Here is a 20,901-nt window from a genome sequence, read left to right as displayed (position 1 = left end):
CCACATTTTTAATGCTGCCAATTTAAACCAAATTTATTTTTTTTTCCTCCAGAAATGTTCCATTAACTGAGTGTAAAAGTGGAGAAAATGAATTGCTGGTTTGATCTAGAATGGGAGTTTTTCTGGTGTCTCTTTTTTTTAAATTCTGGAGCTCAATACTGAAGAAAATTTTGCTCACTATATTTTTTTAAAAAATAGAAATCTACAGGGTCAGAGAAAAGTAAACAATATGATAAAAAGAAGGGAGAAACCAAATGAATCCAATGAGAGAAGGTTAAAAAAAAAACAGGACTTTTCCTGCATAAGAAAAGACTGTAACATTCTATTGATACTGCATATGAATGAAATTAGAAGTTTATGGGACACAGAGAGATGAACAATTTCAGATGAACAGAAGTGATTGAGCAAAGGGCATTGTTACAATTAGGCAAGACATGATGGCATTTAAACTTTGAAGTAAAGAAATTTAAGTGTTCACGTGGGCTTGTTATAAACCAGTTGCCACATTAAACACATAACATACAACATTTTGTTTAATTCTCTTATTATTTTTCAATAGACAATAAGGAAATTTAAAGAGATTCTACCTCTCAGATCATATAGTTACAGTGCAGCACAGAAAACCTGAACCTACATCTGTGTGATTAGAAAGCTTGTTCTCTTTCCCCTATAAAAAACTTTCTTCCTGTTTCTTTGGCATTGATAGCAAGAAAAACATATCTTTGCATCCCTCTGTCTTTCTGTATCTCTGTATTCCTAAGCCTAATCTGATTGTCTATATCAGTGGTTGGCAAACTATGGCCCTTTTTTGAACAATCTGCAAGCTAGGAATGGCTTTTATGAAAACGCCTAAAAAAAATCAAAAGAACAATAATATTTTATGGCACACAAAAGCATATATGAAATTCAAACATCAGTGTCTACAAATAAATTGTTGTTGAAGCAGAGCCCAGTCATTTGAACGTTGTCCGTGAACACAAAGGCAAACTTCAGTAGTTGCAAGAGACCATATGGTCCGAAAAGCCTGAAAGATTTACTATCTGGCTCATCAGAGAAAAAGTTTGCTGATCCCTGCTTCATCATCTGGTTTTTGTCCGTGGTGTTTATACTTTACTGAAAGAAGAAGTCCAGAACGGACATGTCGGTCATAGATGTTTTCCCAGAAAACTGTTCCCAGTTACCCTCATTATATGACTCAGTCTATTTCTTTATTTTGCAACTAGTCACCTATTTTACCTGTGTACTTATTGTCTACCTTCCCCGGTAGCATATGAACTTTGGGGACAGAGAAGTTTTCTAATCTCTTAGCTCTTGATATAGGGTAATCCCTTTACTCTTAATATAGAGTAAGCTTCCCAAATCATTTGCAGAGTAAGTGCATAAATACAGTGATAAAGTACCAGCCGTTGAACTGATGCTTCGTTTCTGTGCTAGGCTCTCCTGGGGTTTGATGTATGCTGGTTTCATCTTTATTGTGGCTACTTTGATGGCTCTTATTGTAAAATCTGCCCAAGTTGTCGTCCTAACTGGCTTTGTGGTGGTCTTCACCCTCTTTCTCCTCTATGGCCTGTCTTTGGTGAGTTGATAAATTTAATCTCTCTCTCTCTCTCTCTCTCTCAGAGAAACCAGTCATTTCTCACCAATTCTGGTCACACCTCTTCTGTTTCTGTTTGCAGTATATGAGTATTTGCATGAGACAGTATCTGGGGGGTGGGGGTGGAGGATTGGATGTTATATATTTTTATATTATGAAATTCTTTTTATTATGCTACTGATGATTCTCAGAGAATTATATACTACCTGAAGTTTTTCTCTCCTCTCAGATAACTTTAGCTTTCCTGATGAGCGTGTTGATAAAGAAACCTTTCCTTACTGGATTGGTTGTCTTTCTCCTTACTGTCTTTTGGGGGAGTCTGGGATTCACTGCATTGTACAGACATCTTCCTGCATTTTTGGAATGGACCCTATGTCTTCTTAGCCCTTTTGCTTTCACTGCTGGAATGGCTGAGGTAAGAGTTAATATAACTATTTCATTTTTTACAGAACATTAAAAAATTCTCTCTGAGGAATTCATGCTCTATGTTCTAAGCATCAAAATCCTCATCTGCTTTTGTAAAGATACACATCCAAGGTATCGGGGAGGTTTTCATTTTTTTCTCTCAGCGTAACTGGCTTTATTTTAAGTCATTAATATAGGTTGATACTCCACTATCAATGTGGGTCAGCTTTTATTTTCAATGGGTTGTCCCAATGAACAATTAACTAACATGACCCTTAATATTATCGCAAGTATTTGAAAACCAGGAATTCGATGGAAATAAATTTTTATTTTTAATTGGCCAGTTGTACATGAAACTGAACCTCTTCTCAGAAAATTTAATTCTAGGTGTGACATCGTAACTGTAAAATGCTACATGAAAGGTTACGTTATGTATAAACTCATCGTATCTCACTATAATAAGAAATTATTCTTGTGACCACTGAAGTACTTTCAGCTTTTCATGTTTTTACTTTCAAATAGTATCCCCTTTCTAGAATGCCCCTTTGCCCCCCATCCTACACCTGATGAAATCCTTAGGCAACCCCTCCTTTGAGTTTTTACTTCCCAGAGGATTTGCCTACTTCTTCCCAGGGGTCTCTAAGTCCTTAGTACCTACCTCCACTAACTTCCCAAATTGCTTTGTAGCTAGATGGATTCACTGCTATGTCTTCCAATAGATTAGAGCTCTGTGAAGACAGGAACTGTGTTTTACTTATCTTTTTCAATCCCAGGGTTCAGCAGAAATAAGACAATAATAATTCTTAATACTCTATTTATCTTTTTAAAATTCAATGTATGCATCTTTTTTCCAGCTTATACATTTGGACTATGATGTGAATTCTAACATCCATTTGGATTCTTCAGACAACCCATACCTAATAATAGCTACTCTTTTCATGTTGGTTTTTGATGCTCTTCTGTATTTGGCTTTGACATTATATTTTGACAAAATTTTGCCCAGTAAGTAGTAACCTAATTGTCATTCAATGCAATTTCATTCAGTGCATTTCTATAAAATAACTGTCTACAACATATCGGGTATAAATTATCAAGCATTTTTTTTTCCAAAATTTCTAAAATGAGCCCAATGGTATTCTGCACTTTGTTTATAGAATCGCTTTCTAAGATCTTGTTCTACCACAATACTTTAAATTGTTTCTTTTTAAATAGAGACGCTTGCAAGAGATGAAGGATAATTATACTATTAGTGCTTATATTAGCGCTAGATGAAGAAACCTAGTGCTTGGGACTGGATCTTAAGGGTGTCTAAATACTTCCCAAAGCAGTTGCCTTGACAAGCTGTCCTGAGGTCACTAATCCTTAAAGTGGCGACTGATGCAATGTTCAATTGCCTCCTGTTCATGTAGCTGAATACGGACATCGATGTTCTCCTTGGTTTTTCCTGAAATCCTCTTCTTGGTTTCAACACCAAAGGGCTGGTCATTTGGCCCTTGAGAATGAAATAGATTCAGATTCTTCATCCAACGACTCTTTTGAACCAGTGTCTCCAGAATTCCACGGGAAAGAAGCCATCAGGTAATAAATAAATTATACAAAAGTGCAAAGGGAGAACAGGTCAGGGACCAGAGGTCTATCTGGCAAAATACAGGTGTGACAAAGATTTCCTGGGTGCCTCTTTGTACCCACCTACATCCAGGCCATTCCACTCATGAAATGCCACCATTATTGTTAAAAGCACTTTGCTTTCCCACATTGTCAGCGTTTATATTTACGAATATCTTATTGCAGAACAACAAACATCAAGGAATAAATAATCTTCATATTTCCATTTCTCTCATTTTCTTTTTGCTCTCTTCTTGGTGCTGTTCTCTCTCTTTCTGTGACTGCTGTCTTTATGACAGACACTGTCATTGCGTCCCTTGTCTTTCTTCTCCTTTTCTCTGTGATTTACTCTGTCTCCCTCCTCTTTGCTTCCCGATGAAGAATAGGAGAAGGAAGAGGCAGGTGATGCAGAAAAGGGGAGATAGGCATCCAGAGAGATGGGAAGAAAACCTAAGTTAGGGTACTCATGCCGTGCATATCTTCCCTCTGAGATGATAGATGTGTTTTATTCAATGCTGATTGCTTTGTTTCCAAACAACTAGAAATCCCTAACTTCCCTGGGTCTTTGCTCAACCTTTGTTCATCATTCAATTTGCCATTGTCTCCTCAGGAAAGCCTTTCCCATCACCTGGGCCCGCATGAGGGAAAGAGCCCCCAGAATTTTCTCACAACCCCAAAGACTTGATTTCTCAATCCTCTGTCTACTTCCACAATGTCCTTAAAACATTTTCCTCTTTTTTTTTTTTTTCAGAATAAGAAATCTTAGGAAAGAATATGGAAAAGGAAATCATGAAAAAGTAGAAGCTTTGAAAGGTAATGAGCTAACATATTTACACGGCTGTTTGATTTGGTGACTACGCCTCATTGTTGCACTGTCTTCGTGGGGATAAAGAACAGATATATTCCAGACACCACAATTTTCCTTCATTTCAACACATTGCGTTTCCTTCTGAGTGAATGTAAAACCATAGAACAATTTTAGAAAGTCAGGGTGTGCCATCGATACCTTATAGGTTTGAAAGATGTATGGCTGCATCATGAAGTTCTTTATTTTCAACTCGTCACACTCCCTAATCCTAATAAATGATCTGTATTATAGTCAGCCTATTTTTAATGACAAAACTGCCCTTATCCAAAACATTGTTAATTACATAATAATATATCATGACAATGCTATAGCTTTAAAATGTGTATCATAGGAGATACAATTTTAAACGGAAGAATTTGGGGATGGATTTTATTTTGAATATTGCTAGCCAAATACACATGCTATAAGAAATTATAAAAATTTCGGAGAATGTGGGGCAACTGAGTGGCTCAGTTGGTGAAGTGTCGGACTCTTGATCTCGGCTCAAGTCATGAACTCAGGGTCCTAAGATCGAGCCCCATGTCGGGCTCCACATGCTGCACGGAGTCTGCTTGAGATTCTCTCTCTTCCTCTCCCTCTGCCCCTCCCCCTGTTGTGCTCTCACTCTCTAAATAAAAAAATAAAATCTTAAAAAAAATTTTTTTTTGGAGAATGTAAAGTTAACATGCAGGCTCTGAGTGGGATTTCTTTTTGTAATAATGCCAGGTCTGGTATTTGACATATATGAAGGCCAGATCACTGCCCTCCTTGGTCACAGTGGAGCTGGGAAAACGACCCTGTTAAACATGCTCAGTGGACTGTCCGAACCAACATCAGGTGAGGAGATAATTACAGGCAAGAACATGGACAAATAAATTAACTCCACATTTTATTAATTAGTTTTATTGGTTAATTTCAGTACTTAGTAGTTTCATTAACTACTAGTCACCCTCAGGTACTTAAGAGACAAGTTTTATAAGTTTCTTCAAGTTATTCTTTTAATAGATGTATGTTCTGTTTATTTAGGAAAATCTTTGTGGTTTAAATATTTCAAGATAAGTAGCTTTATGAATAGTCACTCCAACTGGTTCAGATAAATTGTGAACATTACATTTTTAGTCAATAGTGTATTCCTTATAGATCCAGTATGCTTAAAAGACTCTAGTGTTTGGGGGCACCTGGGTGGCTCAGTTGTTAAGCGCCTGCCTTCGGCTCAGGTCATGGTCCCAGGGTCCTGGGATGGAGCCCTGCATCAGGCTCCCTGCTCCGAGGGAAGCCTGCTTCTCCCTCTCCCAATCCCCCTGCTTGTGTTCCCTCTCTTGCTGTCTCTCTCTGTCAAAAAAATAAATAAAATCCTAAAAAAAAAAAAAAGACTCTAGTGTTTGACACCCATTGTTTTTCACTTTAAAACATCTTAAATGAACCATGGCATGTTATCCTGTTGCTAACTGTCAACCTTTCTACTTCTAGGTTCGGTCACAATCTATAATCACACCCTTTCGGAAATGACTGACACCAAAACCATTAGCAAGCTCACTGGAGTCTGTCCACAATCCAACGTGCAATTTGGCTTCCTCACTGTGAAAGAAAATCTCAGGCTCTTCGCTAAAATAAAAGGGATTCAGCCACATGAAGTGGAACAAGAGGTAGAGGAACATATTAGATGTCACACAGCCATGAACATGAAATTGTTTATCTGGAAAGTTCTAAATGTATTTATGTTATTTCTACATGGTGCATCATCAAAAGGGCAAAAAGGCCCTTGGCAATGAACAGCAAAATGATTGTGTTTTTAAAACAAACATGCTGGGTTTTGGACTAAACATCCTTTTCCTTTCTTTTCTCTTCTCTTCTCTTCTCTTCTCTTCTCTTCTCTTCTCTTCTCTTCTCTTCTCTTCTCTTCTCTTCTCTTCTCTTCTCTTCTCTTCTCTTCTCTCTCCTCTCCTCTCCTCTCCTCTCCTCTCCTCTCCTCTCCTCTCCTCTCCTCTCCTCTCCTCTCCTCTCTTCTTTTCTTTCCTTTTTGGTTAGATGCAACAAGTTTTAAGGGACTTGGAGATGGAAAATATTCAAGATATTCTTGCTCAAAATTTAAGCGGTGGACAAAAAAGGAAACTAACTTTTGGGATTGCCATTTTAGGAGACCCTCAGGTAAGTCGAGCCCTAATTATTGGTGAATGAGCTTGAGGACTGTGGAACTAGTGTATTCCATCCAACTGAATTTGCAAATGGTAAATATAAAAGAATTGTTCAAGTGAAAAATTAAGTAGTACGATATTTCTCCCAAACACTTTTACACATATATTGTTTTTAAAAAAAAAATTTACCTGAAAGTGGAAAATGATTTTATGTTTCCCTACTGTGCAGGTTTTGCTATTGGACGAACCAACTGCTGGATCAGATCCTCTTTCAAGGCACTGTGTATGGAACCTCCTAAAAGAGAGGAAATCCGATAGAGTCATTCTCTTCAGTACCCAGTTCATGGATGAGGCTGACATCCTGGCTGGTGAATTTTTTTTTTTTTTTTTTTTAGATTCCACATATAAATGAGATCATACAGTATTTGTCTTTCTCTTTCTCTGATTTATCTCACTTAGCCTAATGCCTTCAAGTTCCATCCATGTCCTTTCATGGTGGTTCTCGGTTTTCTCTCATGTGTCTTAGTGAGAAATTAGGGATATGAGTGAAATATGTGTAGATAATTTCCAACACACCTGCTATGGGTGTATGTGTGACTTTCATGAAGACAGGAGATTCTTGCTGTCGTCCATTTGAATGTCTGCGTCTCCATGTACATTGTCCCATAGATGTATTCTGATCCTATTGCAAAGCAACTCGTTGGTTGTAAATATATAGCATACTCTCAAATATATACTATGTTTTATTCAGTAGGAATGTCAGTTGGCTTGAAACAGATCCTCCCATTGTATGATAATTTTTCTCAACATACTAGAGAATAAACTAACATATCATTTAAGTTATTGGATAACAAAGAAATTGGCTTACGTACGACCAGAATTAGAATGCAAATATTTTAGTGGGTCATGCTCCTAAAATGCATTATTTGTTAATGGATTTGTTCTTTTATAAACAGTGAGAGAATAACCTCTTGATACAATGCATTGTTTTTCTTTTCTGCTTAGATAGGAAGGTGTTTATATCCAATGGGAGGCTGAAGTGTGCGGGCTCTTCTCTATTCCTGAAGAAGAAATGGGGCATCGGCTACCATTTAAGGTACAACCTGTGTTTTTGGAGACATATTAGAACATGTTGCAGACAAGAGATCGTATTAGTATGTTAAAGTAGGCTACAAAATTATTAAGATCCTTTCAAGAGCGCTGTGTTAGAACAACTGATCTCTTTCTTAGCTAGAACGAAGGGCAGGTGGGATTGTAGACATGGAGACTACAAGGATGATTAAGCTAAGTTTAAACAACATTTTTGGAAAATATTTTCACAACACCTTGTTTGCAAAGAGAAATTTAATGGCATTCCAACCCTCTCTCAACATTTTTCCAATGCTTCTTTTTGTTCATTGTGACAATTTCAAGTCTCCTCTCTGTTCTCCCTGACTTCATCTTCTCCCTCATTCTTTTCTATCTTCTTCTCTTCCTGATAGTAATTAATATCATTATTAATTATTATTATTATTATTATTAAGTAATGTCTATCACTTATTCCATATTGGCTATGCTCTAGGTTCTTGCTAAGATATTTACATATGGAATACTCATATAGTCATATTTAATCCTTCAGATAACTGTAAGAAGATGGTATTGTTAGCCTCTGACAGGTCAGGGAGTTTTAGTAATATACCCAATCTCACATTACTTAAAGTGGTAGAATCTTTGGGCCAAGATTACAGGTGTGATATGAATCTCTCCCTATACTTCCTGCTAAAATATTAGTGTTTCTTTTTTTTAAGATTTTATTTATTTATTTGAGAGAGAGAATAAGAGAGAGAGAGAGCATGGGGGGGGAGGGTCAGAGGGAGAAGCAGACTCCCTGCTGAGCAGGAAGCCCGATGCGGGACTTGATCCTGGGACTCCAGGATCATGACCTAGCTGAAGGCGGTCGCTTACCCAGCGGAGCCACCCAGGGGCCCAGTATTAGTATTTCTTAAAAAATAATTTAAGGCACTTTATCCTCAGAGGTTAAATGTATTCTGTACATTATTTACTGAGGGTTTAATCTGATCAAATCTACCATTCCATCATGATTGCTTGGTACAATCTAATTGAATCAATACCTTCCAACTAAAATGGACCCCTCATTGTTTTCTAAGTATGTTCCGTGATTTAGTTGTCTTCTCTCTGCTCAAGGTAGGATGTCTGTTTGACATGTCCTCCTTCAACCCATTTTAGCCAAGTTCAAGTCTTATCCATTCTTGAAAGTCTTTTTTGAATATTTTCTCCTTAATAAGCATCCTCTTTTCTGGAACCTGGGCAGCACTATTTTGAACTGTTGCCTTAGTCAACTTAATTAACCGGTCTTTGATCCTCAGTAATTTCATTTATATAATAGTGGTAATAATACCCACATTGCTTAATTGACTTAACTTCCCTCTTCCTCACTTCTTCTATAATATGCTGCTTTATATGACTGCTATGTTCCAAGCTCCTCCAGGGAAAGTTCTGTATTCTTTCTGTTTGGGATCCTAGATCGTGTATTGCATAGGGCCTTGTAAACACAGAATAGTTTTACCTAAAATTGATTTTTTAGGTTTGTATCATCAAAGTGATGTCCTCATCATTTGATAGCCCCAGTAAATTTCAGTGGATGTGACTAATAATGGTGCTTCTAAAATCTGATGATTTCATGAAGAACTTTACGTGTTCTCACCAAGAAGACAGATCAGCTTTGACTCGAATAAATTTTGGACAATAAAAATGATAAAATCAGCTAACATATATTGAAGGTTTACTTGGTGCAAGGCTCTGTGTGATCACATGCATACTTTATATTAATCTGTCTTTTGAAATTCTTTGAGAGCTGAGTATAAGAACACTGATTGGAATTTTGATGGAAATTTGACACTGCAAGACCTTAAGCCTGAGTTCTGGAATGTGGATCAGTGGGACATTAGGACCATGTTCTTAATGACTCTATCAAGTTACCCCTGTGTCTGTGTTCACCATGTTCAAGTCTTAGTTTTTGCAAAACCCGTACTTTACTGCAAAGGGGAAATTCAAAGCTGAGCTTTTGGATAGATGGAGACAAAATCAGGCATTTCCTCCACCTCACTTCAGCCAACATCTAGCTGAATATATCTTTCCTCCAAATAATAATCCTTGAGTTATTACCCCTTATACTGGTGTCTCTAGATTATATAGTTTGGACTATATTAATGTGGACTATCTTTGGACTATTTATTTTTAAGTCTTGCTTCTTCCATTAGATTATATATATATATATATATATATATATATATATAGTCTCATAAATATTAATGAAGTGACAAACATACTACAATTGTTTGTAGAGATGGTATTGGATAAAAATAGCATTAACATGCTCTTTTTAAATGTCAGTTTGCATCTGAATGAAATGTGTGATCCAGACAATATAACATCACTTGTTAAACAGCACATCCCTGATGCCAAATTAACAGCACAAAGTGAAGAAAAGCTCATATATATTTTGCCTTTGGAGAGGACAAACAAATTTCCAGGTAACAGAACATAGAGACCACAGAATGATTTATAACGATGTTACTAATGATAACGGTGGCCTCAAGAATGATGGATGACATTTTTATTCTTGCTAAGTGCATGGCACTGTGCATAATCCTTTAATATTCCCCAAAGTTACTGCTAATATTAGCCCCTGATATTATCCCCAGATCACTTATGAGGAAACTGAGGCAAAAGATGCTAAATATGCTTCAAGTGGTAATCTGGGCAGTTAAGAGGTACAGGACCACATCAAGCTAAAATTAAGAATATTTGGGACATTTGTTTCAGGAATGAATGAGAGAACCTGGTCCGGCAAGGAGGGGTCTGTGAAAACAGCATAGAGTGTTAAATGGGAGCGAAGGGAATGGTACGCTGCCACATGTAGATGGTTTTATTATAAACACTGTGACATAATGTTATAATCTAAGTAACCGAATAGTAATTATGATCAATTCTAAACTCACAGCTTTGCTGCAAATACAGAAGCCTGGAGGCTCATTGCCATTCCCACTTTTCTACCTGGTCCCCCAGTATGATTTCATTTGCCAAGAGTTTTCAGGTAGATTGCATTAAAAAAAAAAAAAAGTATAACCATAGAATGTGTTTGTTTTCAGTTCAAGGAATTTGCCAGCTTTTAATGGAGGATAATGGCTCCGGGGCTGCCTGCTTGAATCAATAAGCCTGCCATAATCATGGTTCATAAAGAAATATAGTACTAGACAGTAGAGTGCGGTGATTGAAAGCTGGGATACTAGAGCCAGACTGGGTATGTTCAAATCCCAGCAGGGCTGTTAGGAGCTCCATTATCCTGGACAGGTTATATTACCTTTCTGTACTTCAATTTCCCTATTTGTAACAAGGGAATAATGAGAGTACTAACTTTATAGGATTCTCATGAGGATTAAATTATTTAATATATTTAAATATATTATTAAGATATTAAAAATAAGCACAGCACCTGGAATCATACCTGACATAGAAGCTATGGTTATTTCTCCAAGTCTAAGACAGCCTCAGCCCTAGGATGTGTTACCAAGAAAGAAACAGACAATGACATACCAGCATTTGTGATACATTCTCATTTCAAATATGGTAAAAGATGATGAAATGTATTATCTTAGAATCAGTGAGATCACTGCAGTCTTAGATGTGTATACCATGTCTTTGATATACGTGACCTATGGAAGCAGAAACCTTTATGAAACCCACAAAGCAAAGTGTTACCTGATTATTTGTTAAATGCATTTCAAAGGGGAATGCACAATTTAAAGAAAGACTGAAAAAGAACCAACACTTAGGAACCATGACTACATCTGTATATTTATTTATTTAACATACCCTTAAGATAGATACCTTTAATTTCTCCCAATATTTGGATTAGTTTATCCTTTATTCTACTTCACATTTTCCTGAACTTCCCCCAAACTATTCCCAGTATCTTAAAAAAAAAAAAACCTGCCAAATGACCTACTAATCCCTATAAAGACCTACCTTCTTTTTAAAATTTTTTTGCAGCATGATGTCCCTTTTATTTTTTTATTTAAATTCAATTAATTAACATATAGTGTATAATTAGTTTCAGAGGTAGAGTTCAGTGATTCATCAGTTGCATATAACACCTAGTGCTCATTCTATCATGTGCCCTCCTTAATGCCCATCACCCAGTTACCCCATACCCCTACCCCCCCTCCCCTCCAGCAACCCTCAGTGTGTTTCCTATAGTTAAGAGTCTCTTATCCTTTGTCTCTCAAGACCTACCTTCTTTGAAGGCTCTTGTGTAATCTTCATACCGTGGTCAGAAGCTGAAAAAGAGAGATAGAGTAAATGCAAAGTTACATACATACTTTATCCTTTCCTTTAACTTATATATTTCTCTAAACTAGGGAAGATTGTGCAGCACCTAATTATTTCTATAAACATTAGTTATTTTGCATTTGTTATTTTACTGCCTACTAGTTATTCCTAAGAGCATTCTTCTCTCAGTTTTTGGAATAATATTCCTGAATTAACAAGGTTTTAGAATTTAATATTTCCTACCTTAGTCAGTTGGGGGTGCTATAACACATACCATAGGCTGGGGGGCTTACAAACAGCATACTGATTTTTGACGGTTCTGTAGGCTGGGAAGTCCAAGATCTGGGTTCCAGCACCTTTGGGTTCTAGTGAATTACCTCTTTGGGGTTACAGAGTGCAGACTTCTTGTATTCCCATACGGCAAGAAGCAGGGAGAGGAAGCCAGCTTTCTTGTGACTCTTTCAAAGGTATTAATCCCATTAATCAAAGCTCCACCCTCAGGACTTCATCTAATCCTAATTACCTCCCAAAGCCCCCACCTCCTAATACCATCACACCTGGAGGGTAGGGTTTCAACATATGGATTTATGGGAGACCACAAGCATTCAGTTCATTTATTACACTCCCATTATCAAACAGAATTAATTTTTTAAAAACAGAATAAATAAAACATAGTATTTCTTAAAGAACTCTGCATATGTAGCTTTCCAAGAATGAAACATAGGTGATTACAATTTTATACTCAAGACATGGACACACACTGTATAGGTTATTTTAGAAATAAGGGAATGTCTATATCATAGCTTTGTTTCTTATGAATGCTTTTGGCCTATCACACATGTTCTCTGTTGTTGAAAAATATAGTTACTATCAATCTCATTACAAATTAATATTCTTCTAATGCATTTTTGTGACTACTTTTAGATCTTTACAGGGATCTTGACAGATGCTCTAACCAGGGCATTGAGAATTATGGTGTTTCCCTGACAACTTTGAATGAAGTGTTCTTGAAATTAGAAGGAAAATCAGCTATTGATGAATCAGGTAAAAACAAAAGAAACTTCAATTTTATCTTTCTGTAGAATATTCTATTTTGAAAATATACTTTGAATGATGAGGTTGTATGCTTTTGGAGGTGCTCTGATTCAGTCTGGTCTTGGGAAAACTTAGAGCAGAGAAGAGATATATTTCTATCTCCTTCTTCCCTTTTCTCCCAATACTGGTCCCCCCTCTTAAATTCCTTATTTTGTACTATGCATTTTACTAAGGGTGTGGGATATAGCAGTATACAAGACTAGGTCCTTATGGAGTAGACAATAAATATATAATGTAAGTGCTATAGAGAGAAGGAAATTAAAATTGTATCTTGACAGTTAACTTTTCTTGTAACATTTTGAGGCTACTGTTCCAATATCTTCAGGGTTACATTGTTGTTATTGGAAAGATTTGCTGTTGGTATAATTGCCATTCCTTGGAAAGTCCTCTCTACTTGATCTAAGATAATTCCTTGCTTCTGGTTTACTCTTTTCTATGTTCTTTTTTATTTTCCATTTTCTATTTTTTATTGATTGAGTGGATTTTTAAAAATACCTCTTTCCCTCTTTTATCCACTTTTGAAGTTATATACTTGTGGTTATGCTTAACTTTTAATATACATATACTATAGCTTTCTCAAAGTCTAGAGCTGATCAGTTTCTCTAGGCTTGTCTTCCAAAAGAGGTAACTTTTTTCTTGTTTTCAACCATGGCTACATGAAAAAATATTGTCTCTACCAATTTTATACCCTTGGAAGGGGATGGGGAGAGTTCTATATATATACCAACTCTTCCACCTTAGTCAGAAATACTGATAGTTTATCTTTTGCAATGAGTAGATTTTTCTAGGCTAAACATGGGTTTCTTTTCATTGATTTCCCTAGAATAAATTAAGTCCTTAAAGCTATAGACATAAACCTTTTTAAAAAGAAAATACAAGATTTCTTTCATTATGTCATTAGTTTTTCTTCTTGTATTATGCCTTTTTTTTTTTTTTTTTTTTTTGCTCTGTTTCCTTTTCTTTGGTAGTTACTCTCATAATGCCATGAATTCGTTTATTAACATCTTTGCCCAAGATTCTCTACTCCAACACCATTTGGTGAAAAGATGGTCATAGAAAAATCTAAGTAATGCACATCTAAAATGACACATTATAAATTATTGATTTTATGTTTTATAGATGTTGGAATTTGGGGAGAGTTACAAAGTAATAGGACAAAAGACACAGGAAGCGTTGTTGAGCTGGAACAAATTTTGTCTTCCTTTAAGGAAACAAAGAAATCAATCAGCGGCATGGCTCTCTGGAGACAGCAGCTCTGTGCAATAGCAAAAGTTCGCTTCCTCAAGTTAAAGAATGAAAAAAAAACTCTGTTGACCATGTGAGTACCCAAGTGTTTCAGATATGTTGGGTTAGTGCTCTCAAAATAAATTCAAGGGGAAAAAAACAAAAACAAACAAATAAATAAACAAACAAAACACAAGAAAAACCCCTCTGAGATAAATTCCAGCAATTGCATGTGGTCTTTTTTTTAACACAGAAAACAATTTCCAATTGCTTTGGTGGGTATGTAATTAAACCCGGTAAAGTTTGGGCTTTTTCTCTTAATTTCACACAGAATCTGCTCTTATCCAAGGGTTGAAATCGTTTTTCTGAAGCATGGAAGTTAGCACTTGGGTCCCATCCCCAGAACTTCCTCTTTGCCCAAATAGCCCTGTGCCAGGCTGGATCTGAGCCATCCACTCTCTGGAACCTGCTTCATGGTTCACACATTTCCCTATAGCTTCGGGCTGTTCATTGAGTAATACCTCCTTGCAAAAATCCTGCTCTCCAGCCAGGAATCATTCATTAAAAAATATTTGTTAGCACTTCTGCATAACACTCTATGTTAAATATCTGTAACACTTATCAAAATAAATCAGACATGAGATTTGGCTCTTGAAGGTAATTAGAAGTACACTCAAAACCATAGCATAAGATTAGATAATATTGTCAACCAGAACATTCAGTATGTGAAAGATTATGTTCCAATATGGGCATCAGAAAAATCATTTTATATGAGGGAGAAATGGAGTCTGGTGTAGGAAAATGTAACAGTTAGCCAAGGAAAGAAAGGAGGATGGAAATTCAGGCAGAGGGGGCAATACTGACTATGGAGATACATGGAAACTCAGAAGAGCTATTATCAATTTGAGTCGATTACAACATAAAGGATCCAGAAAAGTAAAAAATAATTTTGATAACGTATTACATACAGCTGAAGAGTTTGGGCTTTATGACTAGTAAGGAAGTATTGAAGTTTTCTTTTTTATTTGAAAAGATGATTGACATAATTAGAACAGATTGCCAGGGAGGGGCACCTGGGTGGCTTGTCTGTTGGGCATCCGACTCTAGATTTCAGCTCATGTCATGATCCCAGGGTCGTGAGATCCAGCCCTGTGTCAGATTCTGCACTCAGCAGGGAGTCTGCTTGGGGATTTCTCTTTCTCTCTCCCTCTGCCCCTCCCCGCACTTGCGCTCACTCTTACTCTCTCTGTAAAATAAAAAATAAAATAAAATAAAATAAACAGATTGCCAAATTGCACTTAATTGGGCAACAGTGCAAAAAGGCTCAGAAATGGTAGACTCTAGAGACAAGGAAAACAGTCATTGAGGACAATACTGAAAGAGGTCAGGAGAGAGACAATTAAGGTCCAAACTTGAAAAGTGGAAGAGAAAAGTTTTTAGGCACCTAATAATGATGATATGACAGAAATTTTCAGCTATTCAGAAAAGAGACTTAAAGGAGACAGATTAGTGGAAAATGATCCTTGGGAACTTGAGTGAATGAGAAAACGTTGTAATTTATACAAATTGGGAACAGGAAGGGAAAAAGTTTCAGAGTGTGGTACGTTTGAGTGTTGGTGGTATATGCCTGTGTTCAGTGGTCTAGAAAAAGGAAGAAATGCAAGATGGAAACAGAGGAAAGAAGTAGGAATTGGAGAGATATTTAAGAGTCATACCTAGCCAACATCATGAGCTTGAGTGACATGTCCAAAATGAGGGGGGGGGCGGAGGAGAGGCATTTAGAGAGATAGAAAGACCAAGCATAGATACGTAGGAACCATTTCATTTTAGAAAAAAGAAATAAGGGGTGGGGGTGGGGGGGAAGCATGATTCCTATATTTGATTAGTGCTTAGAATTTATTTCTATTTTAATATCCATTATCTACTCAAACTTAAAAATCTACAAAAGTTGCTATAGATTTTTTTTTTTTTCTTTTACATTTTCCTCCATGTAGATTATTGCTTTTTGGCATCAGCTTTTGCCCTCAGCTTTTGGAACATCTATTCTATGAGTTATATCAAAAAAGTTATTCTTGGGGACTGACTCCTAATATGTACTTCCTCTCTCCGGGACAACCACCTCAAGCTCCTCTGACCCACTTACTGGTCATCAATAAAACAGGTAAACATAGAGCTAAAATGTAACTTTTCAGTGTTGTTCTTCTTGAGAGATTCCCCAGACAACATAAACCATGAGGGGAAAAATAAATTCTGTATGTTTTAGAAAACACATATGAGGCCAAATAGGAAATTAATTTTAAAAAATGAAAAATTCAAGGTTAGGAAGTTTATGTTAGAAACACATCTTGCAAGGTTACTTAAATCCTAAAGTTGATTGCACCGAACAACCAAAGGGGATTTAGTAAGATAAATCATTGACTGATCTTTGAGGCCTTTCCACAACATTTTTGAAGTACTATGCATTCTTGGGCGCTGGAAAAAAATCTGTTCCAAATTTCTAAGAAAATAGAAGATTAATATCTTTAAGAATTATGATGTTAATTTTAAGTAGTATTTTTACACTAACAGAAATTATATGTAAATGGCTAGGCTCTAGGGAAAGTAATCTTGTCCCATCTTTGATATCAGAATGGATTTTGGTGTCATAGCATCATTTCTGCCTTTCTAAGGAAATCCTTAGACAATCTTTTATTATGGTATGCTTTGGGTGACATCATTTAGTTTACTTTAGGGTTTTTTTTGTTTTGTTTTTGTTTTTTTTTATTATTACTTGCCTGTTGTTTTACTTCCCTCTTGCTTCTTTTGATTTTTACCTTCATGATAGGGTCAAGTATTGATAACTTTATACATTCACTGAGGCAACAGAACATAGCTTTGGAAGTGGATGCCTTTGGAACTAGAAGTGGCCCAAACGAGCTATCATACAATGGTGTTATCACTGTGTCAGGTGATGACAAGGTATGTTGGGTTCTGACTGTTGCATCTCACCAAAGATGGGGTATGGACGCCATTTGAATAATACCTAACAACGGACATAAAAGGCCAATTTAACACAAACAGATGGGATATCTCTCATTTGTAAGAGGAGAAGCTGTACTGCAAATATTTGCCCATAGCCTCCATTATAACAACACAGAATGAAATGCTGTTTGATTTTATTCCTCATTAAATTGTATGCACTATTATTCACAATGAATTTAAATCTTATTATAGATTGTATTCCATTCCAATAATGAACTTAAATCTTATTCTCAATTGGATTTCAACTCAAATGACACTTTGAGGAATCCTCTAATAAGAAGTCTGATTAATATCTATCGTGAACTTCAGTTCCATTACCAAAAAAAAAAAATCGTTCTTAATTTTTTTACAGTAGACTTTTTTTTCTTTTTTTTAAATTTTTTTATTGTTATGTTAATCCCCATACATTACATCATTAGTTTTAGATATAGTGTTCCATGATTCATTGTTTGTGCATAACACCCAGTGCTCCATGCAGAACGTGCCCTCCTCAATACCCATCACCAGGCTAACCCATCCTCCCACCCCCCTCCCCTCTAGAACCCTCAGTTTGTTTTTCAGAGTCCATTGTCTCTCATGGTTCTTCTCCCCCTCCGATTTCCCCCCCTTCATTCTTCCCCTCCTGCTACATTCTTCTTTTTTTTTTTCTTTCTTAACATATATTGCATTATTTGTTTCAGAGGTACAGATCTGAGATTCAACAGTCTTGCACAATTCACAGCGCTTACCAGAGCACATACCCTCCCCAGTGTCCGTCACCCAGTCACCCCATCCCTCCCACCCCACCCCCCACTCCAGCAACCCTCAGTTTGTTTCCTGACATTAAGAAGCTCAAGTCTTGGCTGCTAAACTTTATACAAATGGGTCAAATCTTTAGATAAATATTTATATTCAGCTATCTGATATTAAAAAATTTCTGTTTCTGGGGCACCTGGGTGGCTCAGTCAGTTAAGCGGCTGCCTTCGGCTCAGGTCATGATCCTGGGGTCCTGGGATCAAGCCCCACGACCGGCTCCCTGCTCAGCGGAGAGCCTGCTTCTCCCTCTCCCTCTGCCTGCCACTCTGCCTACTTGTGCTCTCTCTCTGTCAAATAAATAAATAAAATCTTTAAAAAAAAAAATTTCTGTTTCCTACAACTTGCAGTTCATGAATCAACAACAGTGGATCACCTAGGAGCTTGTTAGAAATGCAGACTCTCAACTAATGAGTCGTTGAACACTACATCAAAAACTAATGATGTACTATATGTTGGCTAATTGAACATAATGATAATAATAAGTAAATAAATAAAAATTATGTGCCAGATGTTGAAAAAAAAGAAAAGAAAAGAATTGCAGACTCTTAGCCCCCACTCCAGACCTACTGAGTATTTGCACTTTAATAAAATCTGCAGATTAGTACGCTCACTGAAGTTTGAGAAGGACTGCCTTATTTGGCAATATTTAAGATTGGTGTAATTCTTATAAAAATTTACATTTCTGCTTCCCTTGAAAAATCCCTCCATATGCTAATTCTGGCAGTCTGTGGTTGGAATTGAGAAACAGTTGCCCAGTTTAGACTTGGACTTTACTTGCCAAGTTGCTCTATCCCCATGCTGCTTCACGCATGTATATGACCTGCCTAGACCCTGTGGGAGTTTGGGGAGAAATCCCTGTGACAGACAAATGAAAAAAGATAACAAGAGAGTGTTATATGTGTAAGCCACAGCAGGTAAATGTTATAACGCTTGACCATTTGCAACTTGTCGGAGTTAATTTTCAGAAATAATTTGTGTGCCAATAATAAAATTAGAAATTACCTTTGATCAAACTGGTCTTTGGTATGTTTTAATCAGGCTAGTTTCCGGTGTGCTCAGAAAAATAGTTTAAAAAATGGCATTCTTAATATCAGTAAACATTACTTTAAGTAATTAGATTAGATACAATCCATGTGATTTATTTGTGATTGCAAAAATGCATGCCCAAATAATAACTTACTTACATTCTTTTTATTTGGGCAAGAAGTAATCATGTTATATATATGTATATACACGTCATATATTTTATATAATATATAGAGAGAGATGTAACATTTTTTACCATATGTCTCCCCCCAGTTTTATTAAGATAAAAGTAATATGCAGCACTGTATAAGTCTAAGGTGTACAGCATTAGGACTTACATATACTGTGAAATGATTTTAAAATGTCATTTTAAAAGAGATTTTTTTTTTTTAAAGATTTTATTTATTTATTTGACAGAGAGAGAGACAGTGAGAGAGGGAACACAAGTAGGGGGAGTGGGAGAGGAAGAAGCAGGCTTCCTGCCAAGCAGGGAGCCTGATGAGGGGCTCAATCCCAGGACCCTGGGATCACGACCAGAGCCGAAGGCAGATGCTTAACGACTGAGCCACCCTGGTGCCCCTAAAAGAGATTTTTACATGCAGCATTGCTACTGCAAGCTCAGTATTTGTGAAAACCTATGGTTTCATGACAGTAGCTGCCTGCCTTCTGCTTCCAAGTATCCACGCATTCTTAATTTATAAAGTGCATGTATCGCATTTTGAAAGGAAGCCTACTGCCATGTCAAAGAGACATTGCTTTGTGGAGTTTTATGGTATTGCTGCTAAAAAGCATCTGAGGTATTTCATTTTGTGAGCATTTAGGCATAAATAGCCACACGGCTGATGCTATGGTCAGTAAAGAGCAAAATACTGAATTATTCCTTGCGGTATATCAGGAATTAATCAAATAATACGGGTGATGGTGATATTAATCACATTTAGTGCTTTAGCCTTCCTGTTTTGTCAATAATTCGAACGATTTTCTACCATATTCTTTCATTAAATTTTGTATTTGCTTTCTGAGGACTTAGAATGCATATTTGTTACATTTTAGGATCACAGGTTCTCAATAGCATGTAACACCAAAAGGCTGAATTGCTTTCCTGTCCTCATGGATATCATCAGCAATGGGCTACTTAGAATTTTTAATTCTTCAGAACACATTCGGACTGACAGAAGCACATATTTTGAAGTAAGTATAATTTTTTAGAGGGGGGGCAGAGGAAGAGAGAGAGAAAGAGAGAGAGTCCTAATCAGGTTCCACGCCCAGCTTGGAGCCCGATGCGGGGCTCGATCCCACAACACTGAGATCATGACATGAGCCGAAATCAAGAGTCGGATGCTTAACCGACTGCACCACCCAGGCGCCCCTGAAGTAAGTATAATATTATCTCACTTATCCTGAACTTTAAGGAGTTTTCAAGACACTTGAAATGCTGAAATAACATCATGTTAATTTTTGTGAACTTGTTCTTGAGTAAGTGTATGTTTTACATACATGTAGTTTACATTTACGGGTTTATACACACACACACCTATATACATACACACACTATCTAGTAATGACTATGCAACATTATAACCTGAATTGGATGACTTGGGGTCAGTGGAACAGCAGAAAATGCAATTAGTTGAGGAAAAGAACTGACAAATTTTCATCTTAGATCTGTCACCGTCTGTTGCGGTAGGTAATGGGACCTCGTTGAAACAGCCAGAGTCTTAAAGGCCAGACAATGTGGCCATAACAACTTGACCTTCTGTAGCCCTTGGCTCAGCAATCCATAGGAAAAAAGTACAGATAAAAACTTCATCTCAAAGTTTTCT

General features: G+C 36.7%; 1 protein-coding gene across 9 annotated transcripts in view; it reads left to right on the top strand.

Moving 5' to 3' along the window:
• LOC118525087 (ATP-binding cassette sub-family A member 9) overlaps positions 1–20,901 on the top strand; it is a 59,861-nt gene that overhangs the window by 18,643 nt on the left and 20,317 nt on the right. For all 9 annotated transcript variants that reach the window (XR_013445174.1, XM_078066006.1, XM_078066007.1 and 6 more), the window contains 16 exons: positions 1,435–1,576; positions 1,824–2,009; positions 2,854–3,001; positions 3,409–3,577; positions 4,356–4,417; positions 5,178–5,288; positions 5,922–6,097; positions 6,480–6,599; positions 6,816–6,954; positions 7,592–7,682; positions 9,980–10,119; positions 12,842–12,961; positions 14,132–14,330; positions 16,231–16,397; positions 17,061–17,194; positions 20,132–20,269. Coding sequence is in view for 8 of the 9 variants with exons in the window: in XM_078066006.1 (XP_077922132.1) it covers positions 1,435–1,576; positions 1,824–2,009; positions 2,854–3,001; positions 3,409–3,577; positions 4,356–4,417; positions 5,178–5,288; positions 5,922–6,097; positions 6,480–6,599; positions 6,816–6,954; positions 7,592–7,682; positions 9,980–10,119; positions 12,842–12,961; positions 14,132–14,330; positions 16,231–16,397; positions 17,061–17,194; positions 20,132–20,269 (2,242 nt within the window). In the remaining variant the exon portion in view is untranslated. The remainder of the gene's footprint in view (positions 1–1,434; positions 1,577–1,823; positions 2,010–2,853; positions 3,002–3,408; positions 3,578–4,355; positions 4,418–5,177; positions 5,289–5,921; positions 6,098–6,479; positions 6,600–6,815; positions 6,955–7,591; positions 7,683–9,979; positions 10,120–12,841; positions 12,962–14,131; positions 14,331–16,230; positions 16,398–17,060; positions 17,195–20,131; positions 20,270–20,901) is intronic.

The sequence above is a fragment of the Halichoerus grypus genome, chromosome 2, assembly GCF_964656455.1.
Source record: "Halichoerus grypus chromosome 2, mHalGry1.hap1.1, whole genome shotgun sequence".
Lineage (NCBI taxonomy): Eukaryota > Metazoa > Chordata > Mammalia > Carnivora > Phocidae > Halichoerus > Halichoerus grypus.
The sequence above is the reverse complement of the archived record's forward strand: the minus strand, read 5'-3'. Positions and strand labels throughout refer to the sequence as shown.